Here is a 13842-nt window from a genome sequence, read left to right as displayed (position 1 = left end):
TTTTTATGTTTGCTGTCCTTCAAATGCAGAGGTCCAGGCAGCAAAGCTGTGACTGTGTCACATTTGGGTCCTGTGCCACTTTCTAGCCATTTCTCATAATAAAGCCACCAGTGTCACATCTGCTGAGTGCTGCTTGAGGTCCATTTGTTTCCCTTATGAGATGCAGAGGAGGAAAAAAAAAAAAAAGTCAAACCAAACAAGCAAAAAAAAAAAAAAAAAAAAACCCCAAAAAACTCTGCTTCCACAGGGGCTGTCCAATAGCCCAGCGACCTGACAAGGTCGTCATCTGTTTATTTCATGGCTCCAACAGTGCAGTCCATCCATTTTTGTCCATTACTAAATACAGTGCTTGCCAATAAACACGCTAACAGTCTGCAGCGTTTGCGCTGCAGAGTTTTATCCTCGTTTTCTAATTCTCAACATAGACATTGATGTCCACTAATTCATTTCCAGTCCTTTCAGTCGCTGCTGAGTCATCCACTTAAAAAAACAAAACACCGATACTGCCAACGTCACAGTGACGCTTGAGGAAAATTCATGGGATAGCTAAAATTGCGAGGATATATTGCCTGGGAGTCTAACATCAAATTCACCAAATAGTTGATGCAACCCGCCTAAAGCCTTTCCCTCTAATATGATTTTTAAAAATGCTCAAATAAAGTTGGCTGTAAAAAAAAAAATGCATGGGTACTTGTAGATTTCCATAGGTCTAAGCTCCGTCTTTGGCCTATCAACATCCGTGGAGAGGACACTGAGGTGGTGCAGAGTTATAAATATCCCGGTGTCCCCCTTGATAATATAACAGATTGGTTGCAGATGTCCTGTACAGGAAGGGCCAGTGCAGACTTACTAAATGTAGACAGTGACATGCTGTTTTAATTCTATCAGATCTTTGCTACCAGTGTCCTCTTTGTTACTGCTGTGTGTTAGCGATGACGCATGATGCCTGGATAATGGGCAGGACTGTGGCAGCACTGGGAATTGTGGTGGAAAGGTGTACAGAAACAAAAGTACAGACCATCTTTGATAATAACAGTCATCCTCTCCACAATATTTTGGTGGCTCGGTGTAGTCTTCTTGCACTGTGCTGCAGCACAGAACATTGTAGAAGACACTTTGATCCCACTGCAGTGAGATTTTAGAAATTTGTTAACACAAAAGACTGATGACCTGGTTCATCACTCTAGCTTCCAATACTGTTACAACCATTGGCTTTTTTCTGCTGTTTTTAGGCATTTATTTGTTTTATTTGGAATATTGTGCAAAAGTCTTAAACCACCCCTAATTTCTTACCCTTTTGCTTCAATGAGTGAGTGTCTCATAATTTTTTAAAGTGGTCTTTAGCAACAGATCTCCAGATTCTCTTTCAGTTTTTCACTGGAAATTGGCTGCTTTTCCACTTATTTTTAGCCCAGTCCTTGAACCCAACCATTTTTAATGGGATATGCTTTTGTTTGTTAAGTCACTTCACACTGACCTATGAATAATCATCACTTGCCTCAGTATTACTGAAGCAGTGTAAGATTATGTTGGCAGAGAACAGAACAAAAGTCAGCCAACATCCAAAGAACAGCTTTGAATATCCTTCAAAAAAAACCTGGAGAAGTATTCCTGAAAACTACTTAAAGAAATTACAAAAAAAGCCGACTAAGATTTCAGATGAGTTGAAGAATAAAGGTGATCATACCAAATTTCTGAACCCATTTCACCAATTTCCTAGCAAAATATAAAGAAATAAGTACCATAGCTGGAGATTTTTGCAGTTTGACACCAAAATTTCCCTGAGGAGATGAATTATTACTTCTTATTAATATTATTTTTATATAAACACAGTTGAAAGCCTTTTTGGAAATGTTTGGCTTTATTTTTCTTTTCTGCAAGGATTGAACCTGTACATATGGCTGGACACAGAGAAGAGGGAAAAAAAAAAAATCAAAGGCAACAATGACTTCTTGGCATAACTGTGAAAAAAGTCCAACATAACACGGATACCTTTGGGATAAGGAATAAAGTCTTTCTATTATTCAGCTAACGCATTATGTCAGTGTGGAAACTGCCAAACACAAACAAATGTTCAGAGTAATCAAAGGTAATGACTTCTCATCGAGAGAAGAATGAACACGTAATTACGACGATATGTCACGTAACTGTTTAAAGCACTTTTTTCAAAATGCTCTTGCATATGGTGAAATGATAGTAATCACATTGAACACCGTGTGCCGGGCGACAGTCTGAACACTTGAAACGGTTTCATACACAAAGAATCCCCAAAAAAGAAAAAAATGGTTCACTGACAAACATCTTATTCAGCACAAGCTGTTGTGACAGAAGACAGGAAGAAGGACAATTTAGGTGTGTTGTGTTTTATCCTTGGTGACTTAAGGATCGAAAATTATTCAGCTGGAATGATAAATTACAAAGCAAACTAGTTCCCTTTGACTGTGTTTTTCTATCCCTGAGAACCTTATTCATAATGAAAGAAACCAAAGTCTTGAATAATAAAACACAAGTTCAGCTACAGATAAGACTTTAAATATTTATAGAGGCTGAAGCAAGGGAGCTAGAAAAAAAGAAAAAAAGAAATACAAAATTATGGAAGAAAGAAAAAAAAAAACGTATCACAGAAGGTAATGACTCTGGCCCCCGAACTGATGGTGTTATGCTGCGAGAACTGGAAGAGGCTCTGGAGACTTAACAGTTAATTATTCCTTGGGCGTCTCGTGAAGTCATCCGTTTTAAATATGAAGGAAAGCATGGGAGAGCACTATCCAAGCTGACTGAAGCCGAACCATTCCAGGCCGAGGCGCTTCAGGTAGACGCGCACTCAGAAGAAGGGAAACGGGAAAGATTTCGGAAAGCCGTCTTTTGCGCTCGACTCCTCTGCGAGTTTCAGTTAAACAGGAAGTAGCAGAAACACCAGTGATGAAACAGATTGGTTACAGACAAACGCACACAAAAAAACTGAATGCCCAAAGTGTAAATCAGAGGTCTGAGATATTCCAGTAGAGTGTGAATACAGAGGGGATTTGTGGGATATTGAGCGGAATCTGTGATTACTTCAGTGGACGGAGGTAAGACTCATGTTTTGGATGTTTGTTGATCACATAGACTATTCAGACACCAGATGTGAGCATCTCCCATGCTTCTGTCAATGAACTCTCCCATTATTAACAATTAATGAAGGAGCAAGAGGTAAAGTCACTCCAGCTGTGAATGATAAGATTAATAATAAGATTTGGAAAAGTATGAACTGTGAAACTCTGAAGGGCAGCTTGCAGTAATATTTGGCATTTCATGTTCTGTTGTGTTCCCTCCCCCCCACCCTCATTCTCCTTTACTTGGTCATTTCATGAGAGAGTTACAAGGGCACCAGGCCTCTGAATCTCTTCCACTTATTATATTTCTGCAATTCCAGACATTTTATATTTTTACATCTGTAAGGCCACAGTTTGGGGGCAAACAAAAACTCCTTTCTAAAAGCAAAAATCAATCATGATAGTGCACACCCACACAGAATACTGATCCTTTAGCTGTGATTTCACCAATTTAACAAACCTACACTACTCACTGGAGCACCTCACATTTCACTGTACAAGCTTTAGGTTCTTTTCTTTCTTTTTTTTTTTAGTGGTGGTGTTAAAATGCCGTTACTTTCCAAATGATGTGAAAAAATAATCAATATTTAAAATTGTTCTGCAGACGTGAAGGTTCTGTACAACAACAAGAACAAGAAGAACAAACAAACAAAAAAAAAAGCTAAAAAAAACCCCAAATCACTGAAACCAAAAGGTGTATGTCAATAATCAGCATTTGTCTCTTTTAGAGACAGAACAGGGTTGATGGGGCTGGATTAGGACCCATTGGGACAGTGCAACCTCCACCGTTAGATACTGATGCCCACCACCGGTCCACCACCATGGTGGTCTGACAGTCACACAAACCCCTGCAGAGCTAAGCATGGGGCAGTATTGCATAGATACAGTATAGGGTGTAGCTTTTCACATATTCAGTCACAGTGGTTGGGCAAAAACAAGAAAACCTTTTCTTTTTTTCCTCGTCTGTGTATTTTCTTCCCATCAGAACATCCGTGAAAAACAATAGTCTCAAGTGGTTGGTCTGACAGCAAGTACTCTGGTATTATTACAAACGGAGTCACCACGGTATAAAAAAATAGCCTTTCGCTGAGGTTGTCGAGTCTCCCCCGTCAGTGCTGAAAGGGCCCTTTGCCAGGCTCAAGGGTCACAGTGCATTGCCCCCCCACCCCACGCCGCCCCCCCACTCCCCGCATGCTTCTCTCAGAGCTCCTCCTTCCGCTTGACAACCTTCTCCTGGTCGCGTCCTCTTAAGCTGCGCATGAAACCCGTGAAGCCTGCCTCCTGTGAAGACAAGGAAAGTAACAATCACCACAGCATATTTCTCAACTTGAAGCAAGTTCTCAGGCAGTCCTGTGGATAAACCTCATCTTCACCTGATGGTGCTGAGGGGGAGGACAAAATGTAAATACCGCCACTGTGCTTGAGGTCAGGCTGCACAGTGTTTTCTGCTGCTGCCCGCAGATAATTCTCCACGTACGGTTGAGTTGAGCTGGACTGAGCTCTGAACCATTTGATGCTATAAATAATTCAGTTGACACATGATTTCAGGCCAAGAATGGCAGTCTGTCCACAGGCAGGGGGAGGGAGGCAAGGTGTGGAAAAAGTAAAGCCAACCCACCCCCCCGTCACTGAACAACATCTCGGAGGTCGTTTCTGAGTTTCTGACACAGGGAGAAGAACTGCAACAGCTGGAGTGAAGAAATAACAGCATTAATGATGCATCTTTTTCTCCTCTACTTTCAATCCTGTTCTAATTTCTGAACCAGCTGAACTATCTAAATCACGCATCTCAAACACAAGGCCTGAGGGTCAGAATCGACTCGGCAGACTCCAATCCAGCCGACCAGACGTCTGTGAGAAATGCAAAGTGAGCGAGTGAACAGATTTTTATTTCAAGATTAACAGCTTTTCCTATTGATACCCCCATCCCTTCTTTACATACTACACCAAAGTAATTAAGTAGTGGATAAACAATTCAATGACCATCTGCTATAGAAATGTCAGTTTTTAGACAGCGAGTCCAAAAGAAAAAAAAAATGGATATTTTCTATAAATTGTACTTTGACCTTATCTCCAGTTTTATGCATTTATCATGTAAATATGTTATTATCTAGTGTCACTGTTCCAGCTTGCTTAACATTAACGTGGGCTGCATGTGGTCCACAATGTAAAATTCGACATCCCTGATCTAAACGCAGTCTCAGAAATAGTTTGTGATCTGAGATTTTCTATATTTCTGCACACATGTGAACCTAATACATAACCTCAGTAAACACATCACTTTGAGAAGGAGATAAACAGAATCTAAGTTGGTCACTTAAGTTAAAATGTTAGATTTGGTCATTTACATATTGAGAATAATCATCTAATATTAAATGTATGCGACCTCTAGGATTAATCTGAATGGGATATTCGGGTGTTTTCTATCGATGGGATGACGAGGATTACAAATCAACCATGACTGAGATTTGAGTCGGGTGTGTTTTTATTTAAAGAGCGCTCGTTATGACACGTTTGAGGACACAAATCAAGAATAAAGGAGATTTCTGAAGACCTCAGAAAGCAGTTGTTAATACGCGTGATGGTGGAAAAGATTACAGAACCATCTCTAAAGAGTTACGGCACACAACAAAATTGTTGCCCTTCTTTTAAGAACAGTAGGGCAATAAATAAGAGTAAAAGTAAGGTGTGAGACAGGGAACAGCTTTTCTAACATTTGCTAATGTTAATCCTCCTGAATCCACTATGGAGGGATTCAGCATGAGAACTCGATCCCAACTGCAAACACTGTGGGGATGGGAACATTATGGATTGGGCCTGTTTAGCCGCATCTGGGCCAGGACAGCTCATCATCATTGATGGAGCAATCGATTCTGAAAATTATCAGCAGATTCTAAGGAGAAACGTCAGGACGTGCGACACGCACACTGATAGCATCTTGGGATGACGAAGCCAAAGTCCTGACTCAGGCCAACAGAAATGCTGAGGGATCCGAGGCACGTAGCTCATCCAACAGTTTAATGCATTCTGCATGAAAGAATAAATTCCTTCAAGATGGTGTGCAGGACAGATGGACGGTAATCATCTGCTGTTGTAACAAATGCTTCTCATCTATCTCTCAGGACATCTGTGGAATATGATATTTTAGCACATATTAAAAAACAAAGTTCACAACCTTCCCCATCCAACTGTAATCCACACAATTGTTGGCGGTTATTGGTTTCTCTGATAATTGGGTACTTTTTCCCCCCCTATGCAGATCATCACTGAACGTTCATTCACTGCAACATCATAAACCGCCTCCAATCACTTACCCCTCGATCTCCATTGTACTTCTCCACAAACTTGCCATAGTTGTAGTAGTTGAATGTTGGGTAGCCCTCCACCCCTTCCTGCTTGCAAAGCTCGTGGTTCTGTCCTTTAGTGCAGTCCACAGCTGCGTACACGATCTGAAACAGGCAATTGCGCATTCACTTTCAGTGCGCATAATAAAACATGCTTTAAATTCACAAGATTTTAAAGGCGCTTGGCACCCTGCCGTATTCAGATGAGGCGCTTGGGACTGTGCCTTAATTAGATGAGTGTGTAAATAATCTGAAAATATTATTTTTTTGTCGTAAAAAGTTTTCTCCAACTAACAGACCCATTTCACAGCACCCATTCTGACATAAAATAGCAAGGAAACACAGACGTGACCAATCACATTAACTGAGGCTCCGTGCTTATATACAACGGAGGCTTCATTAATTTGATTTGTAACACCTGATTCTTCTTTCTATTTTCTGTCAAACGGCTGCTGTGTAATAAGCTTGTTAAATAAACTTCCTACCGAGACATAATTAGTACATAAGAATACATAAACTTCTCAGAAAATCTCCTTTTGAGCTACATTCGAGGAAACTTTACTGTAGTATGAATTTCAAAAACTGCAGTCATTATCTTTAATAGTTAATAGGTTTAACGCAGACATTCATTAAACAGTCAAGGTAGTTTATGTGTTACTTCTATTATTCCTGGTGCATTCTTCCCATTTATTGTTATTTTATTATCACTATGACAATTATTTGAATTCGCACGATGCATTTCCATTTTATGGCCAGTTAGCTTTTGTTTCAGTGGATCTTAAGAACTCGGTATATTTTCAGATGAAACAAACTTTATCACAAGTCTGTACATTGCTACTATTAAAAAGGTGAAGAATATTACAGGAATGCAAATGAGGACACAGCTACAGCACTACTGTGCCAACTCTCATTTCTTTGTATTTGCTAGGAAAATAAGGAAACAGGTGAAGCAATTTATTGAGACGTGTGTAAACATAAACAGATTGAAGAAAAACTGATTCTGTACAGTTCTAATGAGCTTGACGGTCAGTATTTGATATGCTCCCCTTTATTCTTCAACACAGCCTGTTGACCTGCATATTGATAATAATTTGAACCAATAATTTCAAATTTGATTTATCACTCCATAAGATGTGTTACTTCTGATTTTCAGTCCAGTTCTCGTGTAATTTGCCACGCCTCAACCTTTTCTCCCCATTTCCCTTTCTTATAAATGGCTTCTTGAGAGCTAAACTTCCACTGAGACCATTTCTGACAAGGGTTCAAGTGAGCAGTGGATGCATCTCTCAAGTCCCGTGTCAGGTCTTTGCTGGATTTCCCCCCCTGCCAGCCATCCAGCTATCCACACATCTTACTCAGGGGTGTGGGTGAGCTGGAACCTACCCCAGCTGTCAAAGGGCGACAGATCACCCATCTATCGTAGGGCTAACAGAAAGAAATACCAATATGTCTTTGGACTGGGAGGAAAGTTTACCTGGAGAAAACCCATACCAGCATGGGGAGAACATGTAAACTTCACACAGAAAGGCCCCAGCCAACCACTTCACTTCATGACGGCTTTGTCAGTTTTCTTAAGGACACACTGCACAACATGCTGAAATACACCAGATTTTTACCTGATAGCCTTTTGAGATTCCCCTTGTTGAAAATACTATTTTATGTCTATCAAACTGTGTTATCTTTGGCATTCTTCTTAGTTTCAGCTAATGAAATAGAAACAAAATTACCACAGGCTGATAGTAACAGAGTGCCAAAAGATACAATGTATGTAAAACATTGTATAAGGTGTAATGTACAGATGTAATGTAGACAAACACTGGTTAGGTTCATTTTTGTGTTTCATTGATTCATAGGTCAGATTTAAGAAAAACAATCCTCTGAAAATGGTCAAGTTCAAGAACTCGTCTGAAAATAAGTGAAAAAGCAGCCAATGTCTAAATAAAAACTTTGAAAGACCTACTGCTCAAGACTACTTTAAAAATATCAAGACGGTCTGGCTGCTTGGAAGCAAAATACAAAGAAATGAGGGACGGATTAAGACTTTTACACAACATTATATTTTGAGGTGCTTGGGACATGCACAAGACTCAACACGGTCCCCATTTCTTAAATTATGACCACTAAATGATGGTTTCAAGCTATAACTACAGATAAGTTTGGCAAAGGCATGGCATAATGTAAAATGTAATGTAATGTAAGAGTCGTGCCATTATCTGTGAAAATGCTTAGCATTAGCATGCTAAGCTAATTAGCATGGCAATAGTTCAGTACCTGCCAAAAACACATTTTGTGATCTTTCTTTTTTTTTCAGCTCATCCTTGAGTTGACATTGACAAGATCATCATATTCACAAGAAGGGAAGGGCCATGAGGGTCCTGACCTTTAAGCACAATAATGTATCACATTCATGGTGATGGCTGGCCGGCTGGCTGGATTGGGGGGGGGGGCATTGAGAAAACATAATGCCTTAGGCTACAGCTGTCACCGGGATGGAGGCATAAAAGTGACTTACGCATTGGTCTGTTTATGTGGGTGGTGCAAAAAAAAAAAAAAAAAAAAAAAAAAGCCCCCCAACAACAATCAGCGAGCATAAAAACAACAAGCGAGATTTATGTTGCGTGGCTGTTGCATCGATTAGTGACAAGCTGTCCCAATGAGGCGTAAATGCTGCCTCACTGATACATGGCTCACTTAGCATGTCCTTTTGGACAGCAGAAATGTCACCCTCTCTCAGGGTGCTGAGTGCTCCACATTGAACTTGTCACCATCAAATAATCGCTCGCTGTCTATCTGTCTGCCCGAGCCAAACGTGGAAATGACAGACATGCTGCGGAAGGAGAAATATTTGACACTTATGCCGCACCGCAAACGACTCGAAAACTTTCTTGTCCTAATTACAAGACACATGCACCTTGTTTTGTATGCAAATATAAATACTCAAGTGACAGAAAATCTGCATAATTGCCAACAAATCGCTAAAATGGGTACAATGCAGCAGAATGTCGACTTCATCTGCATCACCAGAATAGACACGGGCAAACAAAAAAGCGAAGATAGGGAGCAAATGGAGCGCATATGAGACAAGAGAGAGCCTATAAAGGGATATTCTTCTCTGGTCTGTTAATCAAGTGTATTAAGCTGTTCTTCACTGTGCTCCCACAACAAGAGTATTTCATGGACTTGCAAGCTGTGCATATTCAGCAAGAGTGAGGTGCATCACCTTTGGAAAGGCACAATAGTCAACAGAAATGAAGGTGAAACCACCAAAAATTACCCTCTTCTTTGTATACCTGGGCAATTTACCACAAGATCTTGAGCACTACGTGTTTTTCTTTTTTTAATTGTGAAATCTTTAACCACCTTTAAGTTAGGGCAATTTGAGATACATAGAGTGTGCTTTAAGCAGCAGCAGCATTAGAGATGGCACTGTAGCTGCAATGAGGGGTATAATGTAACTACAGGCTCCCTCCAAATGCTCATCCCTGTGCAATCAATCAGAGTTGCCGTGAATTGACAGGAGAAAATGAAGTCGTAGAGCTGTTGTTCTTCAAAAGGTCCTCAGCCAATTCCGTTATTGATTCATCTTCAAGTGACAGAGGACCCCACATCATATTATTGGCTGGATAGTGAAATTTTAGGGGGCAGCATATTACCATTTGGCCTAGTATCTCTACCAGCGTCAAACCGAGGAACAAAGAGGTACAGCTACACTCAGAGCTACCTCTGTTCTAACAACAAAGTACCTGTGCTTGTAATATCTAACATGGATCTGCATACGCTGGACTGAAACCACCTCAAGGAATACATTAGCTCATATTAAAGAGTGACACAGCACTGAAGGGGTTACTGTAACACACCACGTCTTTGATTTATTGTAGCTGCAACACAAGCATCAACTGAGTAATGGGGACTGGCAATAGCACTTTTATTTACATTGTACATTTTATTACACGTAAACTCAGTATGATTAAGATAAAATATAAAAATATAAACACCTATAAAAGGTCTTCTCTGCCTTATGGTAATAAAAAACAAATTTTACAAAGAACTAATATACAAGTTACTACAGCTGTGCACACACTGGAGGTGATTTGCAGTGACGTGGCAGCTACAGACCACAGACTGTATGACTTCAATGAGGAGTGACTGAAGGGACTACCAATGAGAGTGAAGAATATTGTTCATTGACATATGAACGTTCAAAATACATGAAAAGCTGAAAGGTGTGTTGGGTTAACTAAATATTGTGTAAAGTACAAATCACAGTGATTCAGTGGTCATTAAAATGTGCTTGGAATTTGCAAACCATCACATAAATCCTGACACATTGCTCTCCCCTACATAAGCTGACTTAAATGGTAAATGGTAAATGGCCTGCATTTGTATAGCGCTTTTCTAGTCCATAGGACCCCAAAGCGCTTTACACTACATTCAGTCATCCACCCATTCACACACACATTCACACACAATTGGTTAAAGGTATCTCTATGGAAGCCAATTTCGACTTATTAACTCGAAATTTCAAGTTAGTGCTGCCAATCTGTAATCTACGGGAATGACGTCATTTCCTTGTTACCCGGAAGCTGAAGCCCTCAGCTACAAATGCTACAGCTAAGCTACCAGTATTACATCCAGTCATGAATGCACAAATTGCTGATTATTTTCAGCGTGACTTCACAAATGATGAAATCCTTGTGTTATTAGCTAAATCAATCACATATCAGCAAATGTACTCTCGAAAGCGCCAATTTCTTGCGATCTGGTTTTGAGTGTGCATTCTCCTGCGCCATATCCTTCCGGATAATAAGAAATTTCGAGTTATTGATACTTTTTTTAGTGATGGAAACAGGCTTTCATAGGTATCAGTATCAGCAATTCTCCTGTATTTACTTCTGACTGGGTTATAGACTAATAATAAGCAGGAAACTAGTGAATTAACATAGCAAGAGAACAAGGCATTGAACTTAACAAAGTGTTCAAAAGATGAAACAAATTTCCTGCAGATAAATACAGAAAAACACAAAAGCCAAACTCATTCCCCGTTGTTGCTCGAGCATTGCATCACATCTCCACACATTACCACCACCTGTTGGTGACTGAAAGAGGTTGACATCATTGGTAGTTTGTGTAGATTGGACCATATACAGCTCCTCATTGATGTGCGCAGAACCCCTAACAGGGAGCCATGCATACAAAAACAACTGCAAAGCGCCAGCAGAGGTCAAAAGCTCCACGGGGAAATCTTGATTTCTGCAGCGCTGTGGTCAAGACGAACCAGTGTGCTTCTCTATGATTTTACCAGTAGAGTAGCAGCCACAGGGTAGGTTATATTAAGCAAATCCTTAAATTCCCTAATGAAACTGTGTTCTCATCGCAGTGCTGTTCCAGCCCATGTGCACCTTTAACGCTGGTATTGATTGGAATTTGGAGAAAAGACAGAACAGCATGGAACAAACCCTGTACACGGCTCCCATGCTGATATACAGCAGAATGTGGAGTTTTAATTGTTTATGTCTTCAAAGCTTGCAGCTAAGCCCGTGTTAGTCTTTGGTAAATGAGGCAAGGGCAGTTAATAGACTGTGATCAACACCGGTCTGGCATAATACACTGGGGCTTGTCTTGATAAACAGAGAGAACTGCCAAGTAAACACAAGTACCCACTATGCAGATTTAGTCCTGTTCAAACAAAACTTCAAATCTCCTCTGGCCACTGGGGGAACGACAAGAGGGAAATACATCTTAAAACTGTGCATCTGTGTGACTTCCACACGAATGCAGGTCCCCTGATTATGCAGCTTGTGCTACTTTCATCATAACCTCGAAACTCAAGGTATGGTTTAAAGCAACTTAAAGTGGATTTGTTATGTTCATATCCTGCTTTGCTAAATCAGTCTTCCAATGGACCTGAGTGCAGCTCCAACTGTCTCAATAATGACACTTCAGTCTCTCTTCTTTTAAGGCCACCCTCTTTGTTCTAAATGATGCCCCAAGAAAGTCTGAACTGCAGGTTGGTGTGGCCTGCTCAGCTCCCAGAGATGACAGAATTAAGTCCATCTCTGCCAATGAGACCCAAGAAGCACATACTGTCTCGCTCCACCACATTACACAAGTGCTCGATTGGATTGGGATCTGGTGACTGTGGAAGCCATTTCAGGACAGTGAATTCATTGTCATGGTCAAGAAACCAGTTTGAAATGCTCTGAGCTTTGACATGATGCCTTTTTTTTCCTCCCTCTATTTTTCCAATCTTCTGTTGTCAAATTTTAGTGAGCCTGTGCAATCTTTAGCCTCAGTTTGCTGATCTTAGCTAACAGGAGTGGAACTTGGTGTTGTAGGCCATCTACTTTGAACTTTAACAAGGTTAGAACCAGCCTATCTTGTGCATAACTTGATTGTAATGAGTAGTTATTCGAATTTCTATTGCCTTCACCTCAGCTTGATGAAGTCTGGCTATTCTTCTCCGCCCTCTGGAATCAACAACATTCCAGCACATTCCAAAGGTGCTCTATTGGAAGATTGGATCTGGTGACTGTGGAGGCCATTTGACGACAACGAACTCAATGTCAGTTCGCAAAACCAGTTTGAGATGACTTGAGCTTTATAACATGGAGCATTGTCCTGCTGGAAGCAGCAATCAGGAGATGGTTTCACTGTGGTCATAGGGGATGGACATGGTCAGAGACAGTGGTAAATTCATATTCAGGGTCCCCAAATGGACAAGAAGCTATCCACCACACTGTTACATCGTTGCACCACCAGCAGCAGCCTGAACTGTTGATGCAAGGCAAAGAGGACTGATGCTTTCAAATTCAAACCATCTGAATGGTGCAGCAGAAACAGACTCATCACACCAAACAACTTTTATCCAGTCTTCTACTGCCGAATTGTAGCCTTTGTTTCCTGTTTTTAGCGGACAGTGGTACTTTGTGTGGTCTTCTGCTGCTCTAACCTACAAAAAACTTTGGCCTTGGTCTCAACAAGACGTTTTTTAAGTTACTGTGTTGGTGCCACACATGGTGGGTCATGTTCAGTTATTTAAATCACCTTTCTGTGGAGATTCTGATTTGAACTTCAGCAGGTTGTTGTGTCTCCATGTCTTTAGAGATTTACATTAACAAGCAGTTTAACAGGTCAGTCTAGTGAGGTGGCTGGTGAGTGTATATGACAGAAAATAAGAAAAAGCGTGAAGGATCTGCTTTAAGGTTGTGGTCCCAAATACTGAGTCTCATAGTACATTTCTGGCTGTTGCGAAAGTCTTGCTTAAAATATAAAGTAAATATTGTAGTATGTGGTCAGGTTATCAATGTTGTGTGTTTCTTGATGGAAAATGTAAGAATCGTTGTTACCTTACAAGATAAAATCTTACAAGGTGCAAACAAAAAGTTACTGGAATTGAAAAGTCT

General features: G+C 40.5%; 1 protein-coding gene across 2 annotated transcripts in view; it reads right to left on the bottom strand.

Moving 5' to 3' along the window:
- Positions 1-3751: 3751 nt before the first annotated feature.
- Positions 3752-13842, bottom strand: part of pdia5 (protein disulfide isomerase family A, member 5) — a 76432-nt gene continuing 66341 nt past the window's right edge. The window contains exons 16-17 of one of the 2 annotated variants that reach the window (XM_085435175.1): positions 6410-6544; positions 3752-4376 (exon numbers count right to left, since the gene is read on the bottom strand). In XM_085435175.1, the coding sequence (XP_085291301.1) occupies positions 4296-4376; positions 6410-6544 (216 nt within the window). In that variant the 3' untranslated portion in view covers positions 3752-4295. Of the gene's footprint in view, positions 6223-6409; positions 6545-13842 lie in introns of both variants that reach the window. The other variant, XM_085435176.1, reaches the window with a different exon arrangement.

Source organism: Copadichromis virginalis, linkage group LG16 (assembly GCF_057382275.1).
Source record: "Copadichromis virginalis isolate Kocher_CV1m ecotype Utaka linkage group LG16, C_Virginalis_male_GT1.1, whole genome shotgun sequence".
NCBI classification, from domain to species: domain Eukaryota; kingdom Metazoa; phylum Chordata; class Actinopteri; order Cichliformes; family Cichlidae; genus Copadichromis; species Copadichromis virginalis.
This window is presented reverse-complemented; position numbering and strand designations above follow the sequence as displayed.